Source organism: Sinohyriopsis cumingii, chromosome 2 (genome assembly GCF_028554795.1).
Source record: "Sinohyriopsis cumingii isolate HCF-2022 chromosome 2, ASM2855479v2, whole genome shotgun sequence".
Taxonomy (NCBI): domain Eukaryota; kingdom Metazoa; phylum Mollusca; class Bivalvia; order Unionida; family Unionidae; genus Sinohyriopsis; species Sinohyriopsis cumingii.
In genome coordinates, this window is record NC_142962.1 from 39,722,034 (window position 1) to 39,745,140 (window position 23,107).

General features: G+C 36.6%; 1 protein-coding gene across 1 annotated transcript in view; it reads right to left on the reverse strand.

The window, feature by feature from the left end:
- Window positions 1–7,029: 7,029 nt before the first annotated feature.
- The window catches only part of LOC149804691 (DDB1- and CUL4-associated factor 5-like), a 43,921-nt gene continuing 27,843 nt past the window's right edge, over window positions 7,030–23,107 (reverse strand). The window contains exons 8-9 of the mRNA XM_089943119.1: window positions 17,051–17,169; window positions 7,030–12,793 (exon numbers count right to left, since the gene is read on the reverse strand). Coding sequence (XP_089799245.1) covers window positions 11,543–12,793; window positions 17,051–17,169 — 1,370 coding nt within the window. The 3' untranslated portion in view covers window positions 7,030–11,542. The remainder of the gene's footprint in view (window positions 12,794–17,050; window positions 17,170–23,107) is intronic.

Below are 23,107 nucleotides of genomic sequence, written 5' to 3' on the forward strand. Positions count from 1 at the left end.
GTCTTCAAAGTCGCATACAGCCCCTGAAAATCTGTTAAAGTTTGCATTTACAATAGTGTCCAATGAATAGTTAGAGTCAAGAATCTCACTATGTACATTTAGATTTGTTGTAAATGAAGCATTGGCATTCTCCTCTTTGCCAGCTTCCTAGTATGTATAATACAGTAGTTGAGAGGTTCCTTTTCTACTTAAATGAATTGTTCTCTGTGGTAGAGGCTTAGGTCGACATCCTGGTTCTGAAGAAAGATGTGCATTGTGGAATGTACTGTAGGTTGAAGTCTTTGCATAGGTCAGTTATCAGATCATTGATTTCTTTTACCAAGGTGTCCACATGAGGAGGTAGTCCTGATATCATTATTTTATATGTATTTTGGGCTGCAATACCTAGCAGCATACAGTAAAATTTGAAAATCTGTTCTGATTTGATTTAGTGAATTTCCATCACTGGCATCATTTCCACCTACTAAAATAATAATTTGGTTGTATTTGGTAAGGTTACTATTCATTATTCTGTCCATGATGTTGTCGATTTTTGCACCTCTTAGAGTCTAGTACATTTGTTTTAAAAAGTCTAATTGGTATTATACTTTTCAATATTGAGGAGCCAATTATTAGAGTCCTATCTTTTCTGGCTTGTGATTTCATGTGTTGGACTGTGTTTCAGACACATGTCTTGGAGGAAGGGGTGCTGAAATTGGTGTCTCAGTTGTGTGATCTAATCAAGCTGATGTTGACACATTTGTCTGAGCACTTGGAAATGTAGTTGTTGGTGCAGGCAACAGACTCGTCTGAGCTGGGGGCCATGGGTGTACACTTACTGCTGCTGCAGTTGTGACACAAGACTGAGAGGGGGGTACTGTTGTTTGCAATGCAGGATTACTTTGGATATCAGTTGTTACTTACATGGTCATTTTACATTTTCTTTTGGCTAGTATTGGGCATCTGATATTGTTTCAGTTTGGGAGTCTGTCTGAATTGCTATTTCACATGAGGTTACTTGCTCATTAATCCTTCCCTGTGCTAACTTAATAGCATGTAACATTAGTTTTAATTCTTCAATTTAGGCCTCCAAGTTCCTAATTGTTTTTTGATGTACACACATGGAGAAATCATTATGGTTTAAGCCATCACTGTAATAGTCTTGATTTATGGAGCTTGTAATTGCCTGACACCCTGGAGGGGTGTTAATTTTATTGCCTGAATCGTCTAGGTCAAAGACTTTAGGAGCTGTATCAAGATTTGTTCTTTTTTGCCTTGTTGAGATAAGTAATATTTTAGTTTTACCAGAAATTACCACCATGCCATTTGTGTTTTGGATGTCTGACATGTTGTGTCATCTGCATACAGAACTGTAGATGATATAGAGTCCCTTAGTAAAAGTGGTAGGTCATTAATAAAATAAAATAAATAGTAATGGACCCAGAATTGAACCGTCTGTACTCCATATCTAATGTTTCCAGGTTCAGACTGAACATCATTTATATAAACATGTTGTGTTCTGTCACTTAAGTATGAAGTAAACATCCTGTCATCACACTGGTAAATTTTAAGTTTCTTCAAAGGATTTCATGATCCACTTATCAAAAGCTTTCCTGAAATATACAAATACAGATCTTATTTTTCCACCTTGATAAAGTGCTTGTAGCCATTTATGAGTTAGGGAGATAAAGGCAGTCTCACATGACTATTTCTGTATAAAGCGTAATTGATTAGGGTGTAACAGCAAGTGTTTGGTTAAATATGACATGAACAAGTCATGGACATGTTTTTCAATCAATTTTGACAAGTTTGGTAGTACTGAGATTGGCCAGTAGTTATCAGCATCATTCTGAGAACCAGATTTGGGAATAATATTAGGCATTCTGCAGTTTTCCATATTTTGGGGACAGCTGAGGTTGCAATACTTAAATTGATTGTGAATGTTATGAAATCTAAAAAGCTGAGGCAGAAGTTTTAATGAGTCATGGACCAATTTGATCAAGTCCTGCAGCTTTCTTGGTATCATGTTCACTGAGACATTTTTTAACAAAATTTCTTGATATTCATTTTTCTCAAACATGTTTCCCATATGTGTTAAATTTGCTCTCAAAAATTTACCTTCATTTATGTGTTTAAATATATTTTTGGCCAATTTAATTTGCACGTTTTAATTCAGTGATTATCCTCTCAGTACTTGCATTATTTAATCAGGGTTTTAGTTCTCTTGAAAATTTAGGGGACTTGTTTTTGCAGTGTTCATCTACCTGTGCTCTTCTGTTCTTCCCTTTATCTTTCCTGTGTAAAGTAATTCATGTGAATCTTTCTATAATTTTATTTTCGTACTTGCTTCAGCAGGACTGCATTATATTTGTGTGTAGTACAAGTATTACCACCCTTTTCTTGCTCCAGAATTTTTATTCCCCTTTGTTTCTTCAGTTTTAGGAAATTAATTAATGGTGCTTGCTTGGGTAGTGCCCTTAATTGTTTTATTAATCGATTGTGGAAATGGATTAATAAGTACTTACTTAAGCAGTACACTCAGTTATTGCAATATTTTATTGCACTGTATTGTCAATACACTTTCAAAGAAAAACTTACACAATGCTAATTTAACTATTCCAGCAAATAATTTTATTACACTACTTTTGAAATGTAGTGGCTAAAGCAAAACAATTTTAGACTATTGCATGAATTTGCATTTCCATTGCTTCAAAATCAAATATTTGCATATAATTTTTTCTTTACGAGAGTACTAGTTTTGGCAGTACATACTATTTTTGTTAGGAACATCCCAAAAATGGAGATGTAGGCACAAGAAGGCTTATGGAGTTTTCACTCATATATTTATCTGGTACAAAGGGCATACAAACAGTTTGTTGCATTTTCTGTTGTCTATGGCCTGACAATGTTTGGGACCTGGTCAAGAGTCTATGATACGGCCCTTCTTCACCCATGTGTTCTTTGATCCTAGAGATATGGGATCCTTAAATCATTGACTCCTGGAGTGTAAGGGATCATTCTTTTCTTTTGAGAATATTACTGCTCCATTGGAGCAGTTTCAAGTTTTACAGGAATATAACTCCTCAGTCCTGGATAGTATGGGACCAATCACTCCTCAGTTCCAGGAGTATATGGGAAGAGATGCAATGCTTCTGAAGAATGAGGAACTCTATCACGGTAGGCACTTTTCAACCACAGGAGTCTGTCTCTCAAAGAATAGAAATATTAAATGCCCTGTAGCACCTCTTTTATCTTCTTCAGCAATGGTGCCAGAGACCAGATCACATATCCCTGAGTATGGAAAGCATTATCACGATGGATTGTCTGATCATTATTTGACAGGTAACTAGGTACCAGTCACTGGTCACCAGTCAATAGAGTCACATTAGTGGTATGGGGACAAAGAGTGGGTCAACACCTCCCCCATATCCATTCTATCAATCAATCTGTTAGAGGTAGGTGTAAGTTGGGGAAGGGGATCAAATCATCATCCCCCTTTTCTTTTTCCTTTCAATCCTTACGGAAGACATCCATTCTAAGTAAGTGAATCTTCCAACTCATTATTGGCACCACTGGATGCCCATGCCTTGACCTACATCTTCTGCTCATGCTGAGCCAACAAAAAGGATGGAGACTGATCCTTCCACCAGAAGATTGAGGGACAAGAAGCATTTTTCCACCATACCCCCAACAAGTCTGCAAGAAAAGGGTAGTCCCACCATTCCCAATGAGCAGTTGCAGGATGAAGATAACCAGACTCTCCAGCCACCCTCTCTTCAGTGAGACACTTGCTTATTAAATCTCATCTCCACTGAGGAACAGGAATATGACTTTAATTTTGGTGGACTCAAACACGTTCATCAAGGAACCAGCCATGATGGTCCATCTTCCTCCAGCCACTCTGTGAAGGTGGAGGAGGAAGAAATAATATGATCTTTTGATTCATGTTCCAAATCTTTGGGGGTGGATGACAAGAAAATCCTTCCCAGAGACTCTTGGAGGCTGTATCATGGCCAGATTTTTGACTATGGTAAGCAAATTTTCTCCGTGGTTCTCAAGACACTAGGAATTTGCCCAGCAGCATAAGAAGTGGTCCGTTTCCCACCCCAATGCTGTGAGTGCTGGTAAAAGTGTCCAACTATAGGGTTCACTCTATTGCTTAGCTTCTTGAGCCACCCTCTGCCCTGGTGATTTTGAATGGGACCAAGGCGTACCTAGTCACAATGATGGAGGCACTGGAGCTTAAAGCTTGTATGCTAGCAACTACAGCCTCACATTCCAATTTTTTTGCAGCCTCCCTCACTTTGCTGCAGCATTTGCTTAAGGTCACTGTGAAAACTTCAAGTAATGCTTTGATAATATTGGCAAGGCTGCTACACCTCTGCTGCGACACTGTACTGGACATGTTGAAAGTTTTCCTGGATCACATAACTTTCTTAGGACTGTAGGCACAGACTCTTTGGTGGTTTTATTCCCTCCATGGCATCCCTGGTCCTGAGTGAAGAACAACACTGGTCCCTTACAGCTGCTCCTAGCCCTTTGATATCAAAAGTAAGTTTTCAAATCCTGACAGCCTCTTGTGGCCTTCCTGAAAGTTCTTTAAAAGGATGCAGTACAGGAAGTAACACCAATTCAAGTCTCCCTCTTCCCCATCTTCAACTAGACAATTGTCATAGAATGAAGCCTGTATGCTCCTCCCCCTTCCCAAGGGAATGGAGGGAAGAAGTGCTAGGGACTCCTACTTAATATTGCTCCCCCTTCCCAAGGGAATGGAGGGAAGAAGTGCTATGGACTCCTACTTAATATTGCTGTGCATTCCTCTTCCCAGGATCCCAGTGGCTCTTGGATAGCCCTCCTTCAGAGCTTTGGTCAGGCATAACAGATGATATTAGGGTACTTCTACACTAAAGGAAAGATACCAGCTTCATTTCTTCTTGCAAGGACACCCATTCTTTTCACCATTCAAAATGGGATCAATGTGGGGAAGAGATGCACACATTTCTGCAAAATGGCAGAGAGGGTGGCAAAATGACCAGTCTCCTGCTTTCTACTCCTTGATTTTCAAGGTGTCTTCAAAAGTACAAAGTTTCACTCTAAATATGGTGTTTCATTTGGAACCATTCAAGATGAAAACTACCATGTCATTCAGTTGTTGTTGTTGTGGGGTTTAACACCATTTTTCAGCACATGATAGGCTATGCATGGCGGCCAGTATTAATGGTGGAGGAAGAACCTGGGAAGAACCATTGACCCACGAGAAGCTACTGGCAAGCTTTCTCACATACCCACATTGGCCAAATCCTAGACTCGAACCCACGCAGACAGAGGCAAGATGGCATTGATCCATAATGAAGAGCGCTTTAGACCACTCAGGGCCCAACCACCTCAGTCAGACCTTCAGGATGAGAACCTTTACATCCCATATTTTACTCATCACTGGAGATACTGGTATCGGCAGTTTGCCTGGACAGGGAGGTTTTCTGATTTTGAACCCTGCAATTCAGCCTTGCTGGCACTCCCAGAGCTTTTAATGGGGTAATGGGAGTTACTGCCACTCACTGGAGGGCTCTAGGGCCCCCAATCCTCCAGTGTTTTTGATGATTGGTTGATAAACAATGGCCTCAAAGAGTCCCTCTTCCCTCTGTTGGTCCACAGTGACCTGCTATGACTTATTCTGAACCAAAAAAAACAAATAATCCCTTCTCAGAATTTTGTTTACATGGGAATGAATTTATCATGTCCAACTGGACTAGATGAACAGAATCCTGGCTCTAGATTTTTTTAACATTCCATATTAATAGGAGGCTGGAATTATTAGGGGTCTATTCATCCCAAAAAAGTAAGCTAGGCAATAGTGACAGGCACATATTACACATTCAAAATTAGTTTTACCCCCCTCCCATACATTTATTTTATCACTCAAGAAAATCAGAAATGGTTTGAGTACTCCGCAGCTAAAAGGAGAAATGGTCTGATCCTCGGTTCCTGGACATTCTATTTTCAGCAATAGGATATTAGCCCCTTCAAAGAACTTATTTGGGAATGATAATTATCTGTCCACAAGCTACAGCTCATGCTTTTTATAAATGTATGGGAATTCATGTTCACGGAAAAACGGACCAGGCTGGTCCATCTGGGTGGATAACAGGTATGAGATTTGTACTGTAAATCCACAGCCTATGCCAGTCATCAGGGTAAATACCAGATACATGATTTGCACTATAGATCCATCAGCCATACTGGCCAGTCTAGGTATATATCATATGATATTCCAATGAATGGCTCAATACCAGTGTAAATCCATGAGCTATGCTGGTCAATCTAAATTCCAATGAATGGTGGTTCAATACAAGTCTAAATCCATGGCCCATGCTGGTCAAAATCAGTCCTATCAAGATTCCCATAAATGGTGGTTCAATACTACTGTAAATCTATGGTCTGTGCTGGTAAATGTGAGTGTATATCAGCCGAGATTCCCACTATAAATCCATGGGCCATGCTGGTAAACATGTGTGGTGATGTGAATGGTGGTTAGATACCACTGTAGATCCATGGGCCATGCTGGTCAATTTGGGTGGATATCCGACATGAGATTCTGATAAGGTGCGTAGATAACACAGTAAATCCATGGGCCATGCTTTTCAATCTGGGTGGATATCAGAAACAAGATTCCAATTAATGGTGATAATTTACCACTGTAAATCCATGGTCCATGTTGGTCCATTGGGAGGGGGGATATAACAACCATAGCTGCATATCAGTGGTACTGAGGGGAGGTAATGGAAACAGATAGGAAGATGTTTCTTCTCTTCATCTATATGGTATGTATAAGGGAAGCCCAATTTATTTTCTTTCCACTGTTACTGAATTATAGAGGAAGTGAAGCTATTTTCTATAATTTGAATGTGATTGGAGAATATATTCAAAGGGGAAATGCAAACAACATTCCCTCTACTTGTCATTTTCAAGTAGATTTGCTCTCAAACATTTAAATTCAAATGTTACTTTTCCCCCACTGGTAGGATGTAAAGTTTATAAACTAAGACAAAACATATTTTCATATTTATTTAATGCCAATTAACGTGCAGATATCAGATGTAACATATGTATCAAATTTTAATGTTATGGAAGTAATACACTTATGTTTATAACCCTAATAATGTGTACTTAAAACGGATTTTGTAACGATACTTGACGTGATAAACCTACTTAAAATGGATTTTGTAACGATACTTGACGTGATAAACTTAACCTACTTAAAATGGATTTTGTAATGATACTTGACGTGATAAACTTAACCTACTTAAAATGGATTTTGTAATGATACTTGACGTGATAAACTTAACCTCATGTTCAAACATCAAGTCTCACAGTTTATTAAAGTCTAAAATTGCTGTTTGGTCTATTAAATAAAGTGAATATATTAATTACTCCCTATATAAATATCTTGTACAATTCATAAAATTTGCATATGAGCTACTGCCCTCATGAATGACAATAAATTTTTAATTTTTCATGTGTAAATTTGTTAATTTAGAAATTCTCTCTATTGTATGCCCTTTGAGCATCAGTTAAAAGAAGCCATAGCAACGGTGCTGTTGTGGATATTTTTAATTGCAGCCACACCTGGGCAGTCCTGTACTCTAACTTTTGTCTTGTGTGTATTTATTATTGTCGCCACACCTGGGCAGTCCTGTACCCTAACTTCTGTTCTCAACTCCAGTGAATGAAGAGTGAAATAAATATATGGAAAGCAGACCAGAAATAGAAGCAAACAGCACATACATCCATGCTTGACCAACTGCATTAATGAGTAAAGAAGCTTTTGTTTTGTATTAAAGGAAAACAAAAAGTAATTGTATAAATTTAAATTTAATAGTTATTCAGGACTGCATGATGGAATTGTTATATATAAGAAAGACTTTTTAAATGCATGTATCTTGGACAAGGAAAAAAAGTCAAAAGATCATGCACATCACTTCCAAGGTAGTCTCCAAATTAATCTTTTGATTCAAATTGCCACTCCCTAATAATTTTCTTAACATTTTCATTTTTATTAACCATAACCTGCAATTCACAACAACTTAAGTATATGTAAGCATTTTGCTGATTTATCTTTCTTTACAAAAGATAAAATCCAATAACATATTAAGTTTCTACACCCAGAATGCACATGAATGTTCATGAAAATGGATTAAAGGTCATTACATTATGAACTGGATTTGTTTTATATTTAAAAACTGGTTAGTTATCTGAACTTCAACAATATGAACAACTTGCAGTCCAAATATGATTTAGAGAACTGTTTTTAACCAAGTTTCTCAGACACTAATGCCTGCAGAGTCCAGTAAATTGGTATGTAGACGTGTCCAGAGGTAAAAACTAGTTCACCATGACTTGTATTTTACATGCATTAAATTGTACTGTCTTTAAAACAATATAAAAAGCCGTCATTAAGACTACTACCTGCAGTCATATAACTCATTCAGCAACATACTCAGCAGACATGATTTTGGTCTTCCATAAAAAAAGCTGAAAAAATGTTAAGGATGGTTGGGGGTCCTCCTCCAATGGGGTCTCAAGGGGCAGCACCCCTGATCTGAGGTCATGGAAATGCGTTTTACATTCATAAAAAACTGCTCCTGGTGCAACTTATGTTCATAAAATAAACTAAAATAATCATTTGAAAAACTAATAAACTTACCAAAGTGTTAAAATTTACTTCAATAATTTCACAATATTTATAGTCACATGAATTTGTTCTCCAATACTATTGGTGCTTATGTTATTTGATGTGCATGTCAGTGTTCACATCGTAATTAAGTCACAAACATTTCTCAATTTTTGTAGCAAATAGATTATATTTCTCTCTTTCATAACAAATCTGTAAAATAAACACCCAAGTACATCAACTATATACAAATAATCAAATACATTCACTTGTCTTTTTCTCCAATGGACAAAACCTGTTGATACTCCAGTTGAGCTCTTTGTGCGGCTTTGGCAAAGATTTCTTTAGCCTGACTTTTTTTTGCTCAATGTGCAACTGTTTCTTTTCCTTCTCAGTAAGAGCCTTTTTCCTTTCAAGCTGGTGTTTGTATTGGCAACATGCAGTGTGGATATTCTGACAGAGGGCTACATCTGTTCACTCATGCAAGAAATGTTTCTTCTTACAGTAATTAATTTAACTTTTTCCAGATGCCTTTTGAGATTAGATTTTTTTATGTGCAGCTTCTTTTATAGGTGCTGTTCCAAACTCTTCTAACCATGATTAGGGGCAATCCATTTAGTACGTACGCAAAAATTGGGCAAAGCTTGACACACACACCCCGTACACATGCATACTTTTTACAACCCCCATCCCCCGCATACGTATGCTTGACGCACCCCCACAATTTCTATAGAACGGCCTATATTTAATCCAAGCAGAAACCATAAAGGATTAATAATATTAACGTGTTTAATAAAACAGATAGTCCACTGACGTGAAATGTCTGGCTGCATCAATGAAATAAACAGGTTACATATTAGACAAATTATTTTTGAGGTTTCACACTCACCCCCATTTTCTATGCGTACATTCATTATCAGCAGACTCCCCCCATACACAAACATATTATGCATTTGGGTTAACCCACCACCAATGTGTACATACTAAATGGACAGCCCCTTACCGTAATTTAGATCTTTCTTGCAAAGGTCACAAAATGCCAGTTCTCTAGCATTCAGTTTTCTTATAAATTGAACAACTAAATTTCTGTAAACTTTTCACTCCCGCCATTCCTATTTCCATGTTTTTTAAATCCCTGGCTGAGTCATACCAAAGACTTACAAAAATAGTACTAACAGCTGCCTCATTTGGCCATCAGCCTTAAGAAGTTAGTGTTAGGACTGGTTGGCCTGGTGTCAGGATAATGTGACTGGGTGGGACATCATGCTACATGTCTGCGGCATGATGCCCCAGTGCTAGACATCACTATAAACTGCCACACTGCAGACATCATAGCAATATGACTGAAAAATTGTTAAAGCTACGTTAAAAAATCCAAATCACACACACACACGTTTTTTAAACCTTTATCTAAACTTTTCGTGTCATGCTCTCTCTCAACAACTTGGGATGCCATGTTTTGCAAGCATGCTTCTTCTTTCATCAGTTGCCATTACACAAAGATTCACTGGATGAATTTAAACCTTTGACCAATCAGAATACTCTTTATGAGAGTTGTGTGCTAACTAATATATGGAATGAAAAATTTACAAGGGTCATTGCAGAATGGGACCAGAAAGACCATTTTAAAGAAACCAGATTGGATATGATATAAAAAAAACAGACTATATAAAAAAAATCTGATTCAAGTCAGGAGAAAGGCAGAATTTCACTTTAAAACAGAGAAAAATCATGTCTGACTCAGTCAAAACCATGTCACTGTGATCCAAATTTCATGCTCCAGTTATCTGCATTAACCTTTGTGTTTAGTTTCTCAGACCAGCAGTGTGATGTAACTTGGTACAAAGGATGCATCATAATAAGCACTACATCATTAAGACAAAACAAAGTTTTGCAATTTTGTTTTACTTCCTTGTCTATTTTCATGTCCCTGAATTAGGTACTAAATAAAATCTTTAATATAAATATTTAAAGAACAGCATATCTGAAACAAGCAACATTAGCACTGTTTTCTGGAGCACAAGTATTCATGTTCACAGGCAAAGCACACCAAGTTTAAGTAACATGCAAAAAAGCAACCTCCTTTTCCCAACCATTCCATATTTGTTAAAATAACTGTCTGACAGATACCAGATGCTTAATCAGATGTGTGTGCAAGTAAAAGAGGCATTATGACCAAGTATTTGGCACCAGTAATATTGGCATCTAGAGGATGCAAGTTTGAGTCAACCCACGATAATACCCTTCTGTCCTGGGTCTCTGTGGATGACATTTGTTGTTTCCACCATTCCAGGCAAAGAGGTATTTACATCTGCAAAGGCAGGTGGAGGATCTGTTCAGGATTGGAAGTTTAGACTGCTTCCCATTCTAAAGCTTCTCAAGTACTAATAGTTGCCTGATGTTACATCAACATATGCAGTTGTTGATTAATGTTGTCCATCTATCCAATAGTACACTATACAAATAATAGATGTACATAATTGGTTTTCTATACAAAATGAAATAAAATTAGGTAGTGAATGTTAGGGATGCAAATCTAGATGAACATTATATTTTCAATTTTTATTTTTTACAAAACTGCTAGGAAAAAGCATGTGTTCCATAATAATGGACTGTGGCATATGAGAATGTGTTTACTGGTAAATGTGAAATACAGTGCTTTAGATTACAACTGTTAAGTCTTAACTGCTCTTAATATCTAATAATTATACCCTTTTTTCAAGTGGCATTTACCAAATCTATACAAAAATATACCGTATATGAGGAATTTCATTAACGAAGTTATTTGATGCCATGGATTCCAACAGCATTCCTTGCTATTGAGCACCATTTAACCCCGTCGTTCAGAAAATTTGAGAAAGCAAGAACACACATTGCCACACTGCGTATTTGTCAATCCTCATCACTGTCAGTTTTGGTATGATTTTGATGGTGATTACGATAACGTCTCCGAGCTCGCTCCATTTTATGTTTGAATCGTTTGAACTCAGTCCAGGTTGGATGAGAGTCTGTTGAAGTGCTGGGTTGGTTGGAAGAGTCCTCATGACTAAGGTGACTTTCACTGGTCCCAGCACTAGTCCCTACCACTGTGTCACACACAGAATCACACGATGCATGGCTTGAATCTTTCACACTGTCATTATCACAGAGCTTCGGCAACCCCTGCACAATATCTCTACCATGATGTGAACAAGTTGAGGAACACTTCTCATGAAGGTATGGACCTAGATGTTCTGGACTTCTGCTTTGATCTCTCTTTGGTAGATCACACAAATCACTGACTGTTGTCTTCACCAGACCAGTTGAAGTGGAAGGCTGATCTGAATTGCAACAGTTGACATTTTCATGGGAACTGGAATTATTGTCATCACTTGACTCTGTATCACTTTCCAAAATTCTACTCTTCATCGTTTTAAGTCTTTTCAACATTCTTTGCCTCTGTGCACTGATTTTATTTACAATGGACTCATTTGCATTGGTGGACGTGGACTTACTATTCCTATCCTCATCGCCGCTACTACTACTAGTGCATGTGTCTGAGGCTGTAATGGCTTGAAATTTTCGTTTTTGTCTATTTTCTATGATACTTTTTAGCTCATGCCTTTTCTTAGCAACAAGCTCCGATATGTGTGTCCTGTGTGAATCAGAATGCTGTCCCTCCATCATTCCAGCACCGTTGCCAATATTTGCACTATCACTGGACTCTAGTCGATCCTCGGTATTGCTCAGTCTCGGGAAATGATCATTTCCCTCTATGGCCTGTGTGGTCATAATGCTAGCAAAAGCAATGGTAAAGGGACTGAATGAACCATCCTCTTCAGATGTCGAATTGATGCTGGCATCATCAGTGTCTGAAACTGAGGGAGAAAAATACCCCATGGGAACAAGAAAGTCATCATCATTACTAGAATAATCTTCATCACTGTTTCGTCCTTCCAGCTCCCTCTGAACAAGGGAATCAAAAAATGCAATCATGCGGGGATCTTCCTCCATCGACTCATGAGAATAGTCATGTGTGGTGATGTGACCCCCATTCAGCACAAGGTTTATATACTCTTCATGTGTGTAAACCTGACGCTCCGTCTCTTGCTGGATTTCCCCAGTATCTGCATTACCACTTTCCTGATTAAACAAGGTCCATACCTAAAATGAAGCAAAAAATTCAACCTTATTCCACAGCTTTAAAAATTCAAGGAAAATTTTAATTCAAATCTGACTCGTCTCCGTTATGTAAATCTTACAGCAAGTTCTTACTGGAGATATTTAATTCTCTCTTTGCTGCAAGATGTGGTATTTGCAATATAGAAAACTGATAGTAATAACAAATGTTTCCAGAGGACATGGATGCCACCTCAAATATGATGAAACGTAAGGGGAAAGATTTCTATTAACCAGGGCGCATAACTCGATTAAATTTGCTTTCTACCACTAGAAGCCAGATTTTACCAAAGAATACCTCATGCATGAGTCATTACTGTGATTAACCACTACAGACGAAACCTCACATGCAATCCACTCATTTAATTTCCATACTTTTTTTACACATATACAATACAAAGTAAACCTGTTGAGAATATTCTAACACAATATACAATGTATAATCATTAACACTGACAGATTACCACTGAATAAACATATTGATTCTTACTTTCAAAGGAACTGGTCATAAAGGAGCTTCTGTGTAGACTGGAAGGAAATAGCATGGAAAAATATATGTGGTCATGAGACTTAACCCATCTTAGTAAATCGTATAATGTAGATCACAGTGACCTTACTGATTTCAGTTTTGCAGTGCCATCAAAGATGTATCCAATTATCACGTTTCATGATTCTAACATAAACCCAATAAATGACCTTTAAACACAAAAACTGAACAAACCACTGGAGAATGAAATTCAAGCCACAGAGACCTCTTTTTGCTATACAGAGCAGCACTCATCAAGATGCACTGACTCATCAAGTTTCATAATAAGAAGGATAGTTTGTATATAGCATTATGACCAGGTAAGTTAAAAATAAGACACTATAGCATTATGGCCAGGTGAGTTAAAGATAAGACACTGATTATTTTTTATTAGTAAATTTGAAAATAGGATGAAATAGGTCACATGACACAGAGTTCTCAAAGCCGTATCTATGCATTCTACAATAGCCATGCTCCAGGACATGCAATACACAGCTTGTATTCTGTATTTTAAAATAATAAAATCATGAGTTAGATAGGTATCTATCAGTATGTATCCTTTTCCAAATACAGCAAATGTAAAAACATCATACCAATGCAGATTAAACAAAAATGCAACATGCAGCATGAGAAAATAGTACACCTGCAAACTGACTGTGGTAGAGATATTCTTTAATTTTAAAAAAGTACCATTAAACGGTACATTATATCCTTACCCTGTTTTAAATAGTAGCATAGTTGTAACCATTAGTGGGATTGCACCAGCTGCTGCATGAATCCAGTTATTGCATGATTGTTAAGCAGTTAAATATTAACACAAAAGAAAAATTTGGCATCTGTAGCTTACAAATATTTGCATAAAACTCAGAATAAGCAAATAGTTCCATGTGACAACTAATGCACACATTGTAGAAGCTGATGCAGAAGCCAATATAATGTTTGTGTATTTCTGTGCCTTGATGTTTACCTTTCTTTCTTGAAGTGCAAACCACAGACGACAGTTGCTGATGTGGAGCTTAACTCATCACACAAAATAAATTTCATCTTTGGCTGACAGTGAGCCTCACCTTTACTTTGTAACATTTAAAGTATCTGTTTCCTTCCTTGCCATATTAGAAAATAATTTATGAAGTTTGTAAAATGATGGTGTAGTGCACATGTCATCACACAGACACCAATTTTTCAGTTTTATTTTTCTATGATATTTCTGACTTTTCAACTTCTGAGTCAAATTTCAGTACTTATTTCTTTGTTATAACATCAAACCATCCATGAAGCACTGTACTGTAGAGGTACTGTAATGACAGCAAGTTTTGGGACTGTACAAAAATAATATTTTTGGTGTCCCTTGACTTGAATGTATATAAGCAAATAAATTCTTCAGTGTCCCAACACTTACACAAATATATCAATACAAAATTAGCAAGATCACCCTAAGACAAATAGCAGTGACCAGCTTTTGTTCAATTACTGTGTAAATAAAAAAATCTAAATGACTGATTGATTTTATGTATTTTATTTTGCATGTGGACATTTTTTATTTCTCCAAGATGAAATAAAATAAAGGCAAATAAGACTTCATAATTCAAAGGCCGGTTAAACATTACCAGGAGACTTGTATTATTGTGTCTCTTATACCCTAGTTTATTCCTAAAAATATTAGATGCTGATTTTGCTTTATTCATCCTTTTTACCAAATCTCATTCTTCCAGATCATATTTTAGCTAAATGTCCATTTGCTTTGTTTCACACTCATGATTAAGTGTTTTTCAGTGATATAAATAATCAGCATATATTTATGAAAGAATGTCAATAATATAGGTTAAAATTTGAATATAGATTGACTACATCCCCATTGATTCATTTTAGGTTCATGTTTTGGTTTAACACAAAATTATAATTTTCCACATTCATTTCACTTCTGATTTTGGAAAGCAGGGTGTTTCAACAGCTTCTTTTGATTACAACTGCTGGGTTTGTATTTTGTTTTCTGACAGAATCCTAGGCCAGTTAATTGTTTCAATCCTAAAACAGGCTTGAGTAAAAAGGAAATTTTGTCTGGCAGCAATTTCAGTACGCCTTTGTTCTACAACATTAATCCTGTGATGGCCTTTCGCTACAAAACATTAACAAAATTACAAAAGCTTAGTGTACTTACTTAAGGTCACTTACATTAAAGCAAACAACCATTACATTATTGCAATTATTTTCAAAGCATTATTTCTGAGACTTCAATAACATACCTTAGAAATATTACTGAAGTTTAGTGTAATAGTGCCTATGAATTGAGACTAAGAGATGTACTTTATTCAGTGTAAGTTAAAATCTTCAATATAAATGCAGTCATGCCATGATGTAAACTGACAATAATAAACAGAGCAAAAGCTGGAGAAGTTACTGTTAATATGTTTACAACACTGTGCTAACACAATGCTTGTCTTTCTCAAAGGAAATTATATATATTTAAAATTATAAGAAAACTGAGTTAAGTTAAATATATGTCTTGATTTTGTCAACAAATTATATTAATTTATAACATTCCCACTAATAATTAAAGATGATAGTTCCTGAAGAATAGTTGTCTTTTTTATATAATTATTTTTTAAATAATGTTATGATTGAAAAAATATGCTAAGCAATCAGTAGAAAAAAATGTCTAAGGTAACCCAAGACTTTAGAGTACATGACAAATTGCTGTAATATCATGTCCCAACTTTAAAGGTCATACAAAATTATTTTTGAAAACACATTAGAGTGTCCAAAGACTTATAGAGTCCCAAGACTTACTGTCATTACAGTATATGGTCTGTAATTCAAATTATTGTACAGGATCACACTACCTTGTTTCTATACCACAGCGAAATTAGTTTTTAACATTTCACCCCCAAACTGATACATTCCTATTCTGGTCAATTTATGAATAAATCTTGTGATTGCATATTGATTATAAATGATGTTATCACACAGAAATCACATCCATTTTCCAAGTCACCATGAACTTTGACCTTTTTTCCTCATGACTGATAGGCTTCTTTCTTCAAAGGCAAGTTATCCACAGTTTAGTCAAGGTAGGTTATCATGCAGAGATAAAATCCCAAGATATACATATGGTCAGCATCATGATAAACTGATTTACACATGTGCATAAAAATTACAATAAAGGTTTTTATTAATAATGAAGAGTATCGTCTTTGCTAGCCAAGGTTCCAATAACCCTATCTACACTTTGGCATATCGAGCAGATATTTCTGTGCTTTAGATCTGTGAATTTAATTGGATGCAGTGGCAAGCCAATGCAGCCAATCAAAATTAAGCTGTTCAAATTTGAACACTGTTCCTACATGACTGATACAAGGGGAGCACACAATTTGAATGGACTGATAAATAAGCAATTTTTGAGTGACGTACCTTGTTTGCACAAATATCTTTATCTCAAATACACCTGTAATGGCTTCACTTTAGTACATATTCATGCTTTCAATGTTACACTTGCAAAGTGTCCTTTATAGGTCAATTGTCACCACCATTTTCGGCAAATGTACAATGCACAGTGCTATTGGTTAGTTGGCATTACATACTAAGGAAGGCAATACATGAAATCCAATAGATGTCACTAAAACAAAGCACCAATATAACTGTTCAATCCACTAAGGTGTAGATAGGATTATCGGAACCTTGTCAAACGAAGATGGAAGAGTATAAGAAAATAAATGTACCTTGACAATTTTTTCTACACCTGAGGAAACAATGAGGTGATTTTGTGGGTTAAAGCGCACCTGGTTGACAATTGATCTGTGTCCTTTGAGGACAAGGTGGGCACTATGAATGTATAATCCTAAAAAGATAATAAAAGGAAAGATGGTTAAGTTTTATAATGCATATCATACACCCCACTTGAAATTTAACTCAGCTCATTTGGACTTGTATTAAACAAAGTCTATTACAATGTAAGTATAAGGAAAACACTGTTTAGAATAGCAATTACAATTATAATGCATGTGTATCATTTATATTATTAAAAATACAGCTCTCCTTCACTATATCACACTTCGTTATAACATGATTCTGGATATAATGTGGTCACCCCATGGACCCCATCAGAAAATATTTAAACAAACAAATGTACATCTCCCAAATTCATTTCCCTGAGGATTTATGAAGCAATTGAAATTGAGATAGACACTGTCAAAACTTGTTGCTACAATCTTCTTTTGTTTGTCTTTAGTCACTACTGTAACTGACCTTGGTATAAGCTACTGCATTTGGTAACAAGCTACAGGAAGCCTAAAACTGCAGTCTGTACCATTCAAATTTGCCAGGACAATTTGTCATTGTTGAGCTCCATTCCAATCACATGATTTCTGAGCATGCACTAGGTGGTCCCTTTTGTGGCATTAAACAATGACCTATTAGATCAAAAGGTCTTCAACTTACCTATGGTATTTATTCACTTATAAGTCAGTTCCAATTGCAAACAACATAGATCCTGATCTTCCAGCACATTATGAAAGACAACATATTAGTGTCTGTACTGTTTGTTCTTCTGATTAGCCTTCCCAAACCAAACTGACCCAGATATGCCAGCACACTATGTAGCAGTAGATATGGATCTATTCAGTTTGCATTGAATCCAACTTACACGCAAGTATACAAGGGGATCAGATCACCACCATTTTTATAAAGGACCAACTAGGCATCTTAAGAAGTATTTGAGTGAAAGTCCCATGTTGATATGAACATCCAAGCAAGAGGACTAGAGATTAAATTTTCAAGATGGCCACTGTGGCAGCCATATTGGACATCTTATCAGCAAAATTTTCATTTAGGCTCAATAAGAAATCATAACTAGTCTTTTAATGAAAACCCCATGTTCATATGACCATCCATTCAGGAGGAGAAGTGATAGCTGCTATAGTGGCCATACTGGACACCAAATTAGCACCATTTTTATTAAGCGCTAACTACACATCATAAGAAGTCTTCAAGTGGAAACCCTATGTTGATATGATCATCCAATCAAGAAAAGCGGCGATATAAAGATTTTCAAGATGGCCACTGTGGTTGCCATACTGGATAAACAAATAGCATCATTTTCATCTAGGACCAACTAGACAATGTGATGAAAGCACATATAAAGTTTCATGGCAATCCTCCAAGCAGTTTTGGACGAGTAGCAATAAAAGAACAAAAGACAATCCCATAACCTCTTCTGGTCTATGACCAGTAGAACTAAAAAAGAAAACTAAATGCACAATGTCTGTTTTTGATAAAAAATTTAAGACTATAGGAACTGCACAAAATCAATCTTTTTTTTTTACAGGAAACGAATCATTACACTTCTACATTACTGTCAGTTCATTCTAGAATTATGTTACACATTACAGCAAAACAAACTTTAGCCAAAAGAGGTAGTGGAACTAGTAAGTTTTGACACTTAAACATTTCATTAATTATAATGGCAAATTTTGGGAATTCAGTTGGAGCAAAATTTACTGGAGAAAAGGATTTTTAATCAAAAGGTTTTAAATATTGATGTTTTCACGAATTTCTTCATAAATGATCCTTCAGTGCTCAAAGAATTTTTTTTTCGACACAGACCCAGTGCTGGTGACTTAAAATGACAAGCCCTAACTGAAATTCCACAAGCCTGGACTCCAATTTCCACATGCCCAAAACTTCTTTTTAATACTGTCACACAAAGTTGCAATAGCTACAGTTTAACTATAAATTCAATAGGGTTTAAAGGGGTTTGAAGATAATGTCATCAGTGTTCATCACTACAAAGGACTGGCTGGTCCTGGTGTTCAAACTTCTCTGCTGTATTCTCTGAGTGAATCCTGGTCAGAATTGAGTTGACATATGTTGCAGCATGTGCAAAGAATAGCACTTCCCCCTTAACTTTTGGTTTTTGCTGCCATACTTCACAAAGTAAAATTCCATCAGCCAAGAGTTCTGAAATGTATTTTTGTTGGGCTTGCTGATAGTTAATTGCTTCCTAAATCGGCATCAATAATGAATTACACTTAATGGGAATGATCATGCTTTGCATTCTATATATGCTGTAATATCTGACTTCAAAGAAATGCTGCTACTTTTCACAAACCTGTCAAAAATATATTACATATGGCTTAAATATTCTCATTCAAGGTACTGATTTGTAATAACTTTTGTTCTTGTACATGCATCTAGCATCTCTTTGCTTTACCTAAAATGGGTTGTTCCACTTCCTGATCCTACCTATGCAAATTAGTAGAATGGGCTCATCCACTGCAGCCTTTAAACACATCTTGCTAGCTATTGTCTGCCATTAAGTAGTATGTGAAATGGTGGTTTATACCGGAAATCTCTGCATTTAATTGCTGCTTTTTAAATTGCCTAAAGGATAGCTTTACATCAGATCTAATATTGAAAGTGGTGGATTCTTTTTCCCTCCATTTTAGAGGATTACTGAAAATTGTGTTGTTTCAGGGGGTTTGGAAGTACAAAATCAGATCTCAAATTTCACATAGGACAGTGGTGATCTGAATTAGTTTGATAGGTATGTCAACATCTTGATAATACATTTATACATTTCATCAGTGCAATCAAAGTTTCCTCAGGTAAATTATAATCTTTTTCAACAAGCCTGACGTGCATCAAAATTAGAATAAAAAAAAGGGGCTTAATCTAAAATTAGAGAGACCCCGGGTGTCAAGCTATCAGATTTTTTTAGCAGTGTCCATAAACCCTTTAACTCAACTTGTCTATGCATTCTATGCAATCCTCCAAGTAGTTTTATAATGTACCTATTAAATAGAATTAGTCCTATAGGATCTCAATGCAAGACTGCCATGTATAAAAATTCTGTAACTGCACTGACAGTTTATGTGCATGTTCACAGTATATACTGAATGCTGGGACAAGTGAATTACACAGAAGAAAGCCCATATGTAGAGTCAGCTCAGTTCACTGTCTTAAAGATACAAGGCTGCAATACAGATGTAGATGTAAAGGTAGTTCATTTTTATATCTTTCATAGTGCAAGAAAAAGTATTTCTAACACAGAGAAACTGATTTTAAAAATTTTACCTAATGAATTCAACTGGAATGGCTTCTCATGGCCCAAGTCAGAACCAGATTACAATCAACAATAACTGAGCTAATAATAGAAAATGCTTCTCATGTTTTGTATGATTATCTTGCAATATGGACCAACTTTGAGTATGAGGTTTCGGATTTAAGAAAATAACTCAAAATTACAATAGATCTCTATATTTAATATATACGTTTTATTTGTTTGAGGGAATAATTACCACAATGAGACAGTTATGATGGTTTGACATTTTCTTTATCCATGCATATACACCAACCTACACACCCAACACCAACACCTGTACACCTTCACTGACATTTTGATCTATTTCTATTTCATATGAACAATAAAACTAGTTTTAAAACTGATGATCAGCATTTTGAACTTGGGATGATTTATCTTGATCATTATTTAAATGTGAACAAATTCTAAATTTGATTTATTGGGCACTGCCTTCTATCTCTACTACAAGTTCTAAGTTAAGCATTATGAATAAGTAGGTGTGTGTGTGATACGGATTTTTAACGTAGCTTTAACAGTTTTGTAGTCATATCACTACAATGTCTGCAGTGTAACAGTTTATAGTGATGCTTAGCACTGGGGCATCATGCCACAGACATGTAGCATGATGTCCCACCCAGTCACATTATCCTGACACCAGGCTAACCAGTCCGAATACTAACCTCTTAATGCTGAGCGCCTAGCGAGGCAGCTGTTAGGACCTATTTTGTAAGTCTTTGGTATGACTCAGCCAGGGATCAAACCCACAACCTCCCCTTTCCGAGGCGGACGCTCTAACCACTAGGCCACCGGGGCGTAGAATATGTAGGTAAATGCCGATTTAAACATTCTCAATTTCAATTCAACAGCTAAGATCCGAGCTACAAATAATGGTTGTGCCAATTCAACCAAGTTATTTAGCACCTTTTTGTCTCTTTACGTTACCATTAGCAGTGCTGAAACAGCTCTTGCCTGGTGTCATTGATTGCATGGTGTCATATACATATGACCTTTAGCAGGGTCAAAACAGCTTTTGCCTGGTGTCAGTGATTTCATGGTATCATATACATATGACCTTTAGCAAGGTCAAAACAGCTCTTGCCTGGTTCAGTGACTGCAAAGTATCACATACATATGACCTCTAGCAATGTCAAAACAGCTGTAGCCTGGTGTCATTGATTGCATGGTATCATATACATATGACCTTTAGCAGGGTCAAAACAGCTCTTGCCTGGTTCAGTGACTGCAAAGTATCACATACATATGACCTTTAGCAGGGTCAAAACAGCTTTTGCCTGGTGCCAGTGATTGCTAAGAATCACATTCATGTGATCATTATGAGAGCCTAAATAGCCTTTGCCTGATGTCAGTGATTGCAAAGTATCATATATATACTAAATATGCCCCACAACTTATATTGGAATGTGTAGAATATAGAAACTCGGAGCTCAAATGACTCAGAATGTAAGGTTTATATTTATATGCAAGCTATGTTTTTAAACAATAAGTCTACATTTTCTCCAAGAATACTTACTCAATCACATTATGTTAGGACTATTAGCCTGATACATCACGAATCCAGCCCCGCTAAAAGATGAAAAAATCTTTTCCTGTCTATCTCACATAGACAAAGAGCAATAACTCTTGCTCATCACCTCCCCTTGCCACTGCAAGTTGTCACTAGTTTTTAGCTGAGCAATATACTAACGAGGATGCTCACATGGCAGGGTGGTTGGGAGGGTTTTTAAGTAATATGATTGGGTTAAGTATTCTCGGATGAATACAATTACTGGAAAATTTGCTTTCTCCTTCCAATACGTTCCTCTATCAAATTACATTAGGAGAATAGGTAATAGGAGGAGGGAATGATGAACATCTGAGCTCTACCTCAGGTATCTTTCTAAGGAATGATGGCTGGATAACCCATGAAAACAATAACCCATTCTTCTAATTACATAAGCAACACAACACATGATCACTTGACCTGTGACCCTTAAATATGGTTATGAAGATAAATATTGAAATCTCCTTACCTACAGAATTTCACTGGTGAATCCAGTGAAGCTGATAAGCTGTGCAGATTGTCTTAATTGGGTCTGGTGGCCATCTGTGTTGCCACCACCAGACATACAAGACACAAGGTCCGAGGGGCTAAATCTCTGAGATAAAACTCAAGATGGTTGACTCTGCATGTCAGCCAACAGCTTCTGTTATATGTTGGATCAAAACATTATGTTCTAATGCGAGGCTTGAATACATGGCTCAAGTCTAATGAGTGGTAATCTCCATGATCTTGTATGACCTCTGAGTCCGCCGAGCGTAAATACCCATTTCAGCCACAAAGCAAGGGCTCAAGGGGTTATATCCGTCTTCCCAGCTTTCACCAGAATGAAGAGGCATTTCACATGCCAAGATACTTGTCTCTGTGTGTTTCAAGCAGAGCTTGAGTATGCGAAGAGGATTTTGCATGGCTGCTGCTCTCTACTTGTCTATGGAGGACAGCGAGCAAATGTTGACTCTTGGGTTACCAATGGACAGTAACCTATTTCTGGCTACAAAGCCTGGTTGTATCAAGAGGATCACTCAACCATCCAATCTGAAATGATGAGAGTTCAGGTCGATGGAAAGGCATGTAGTTTGCTTACCCTGGAAACATGTCTTGTATCATAGAACTTTTGAAAAGTCTGGTCTAGAGGCTCGA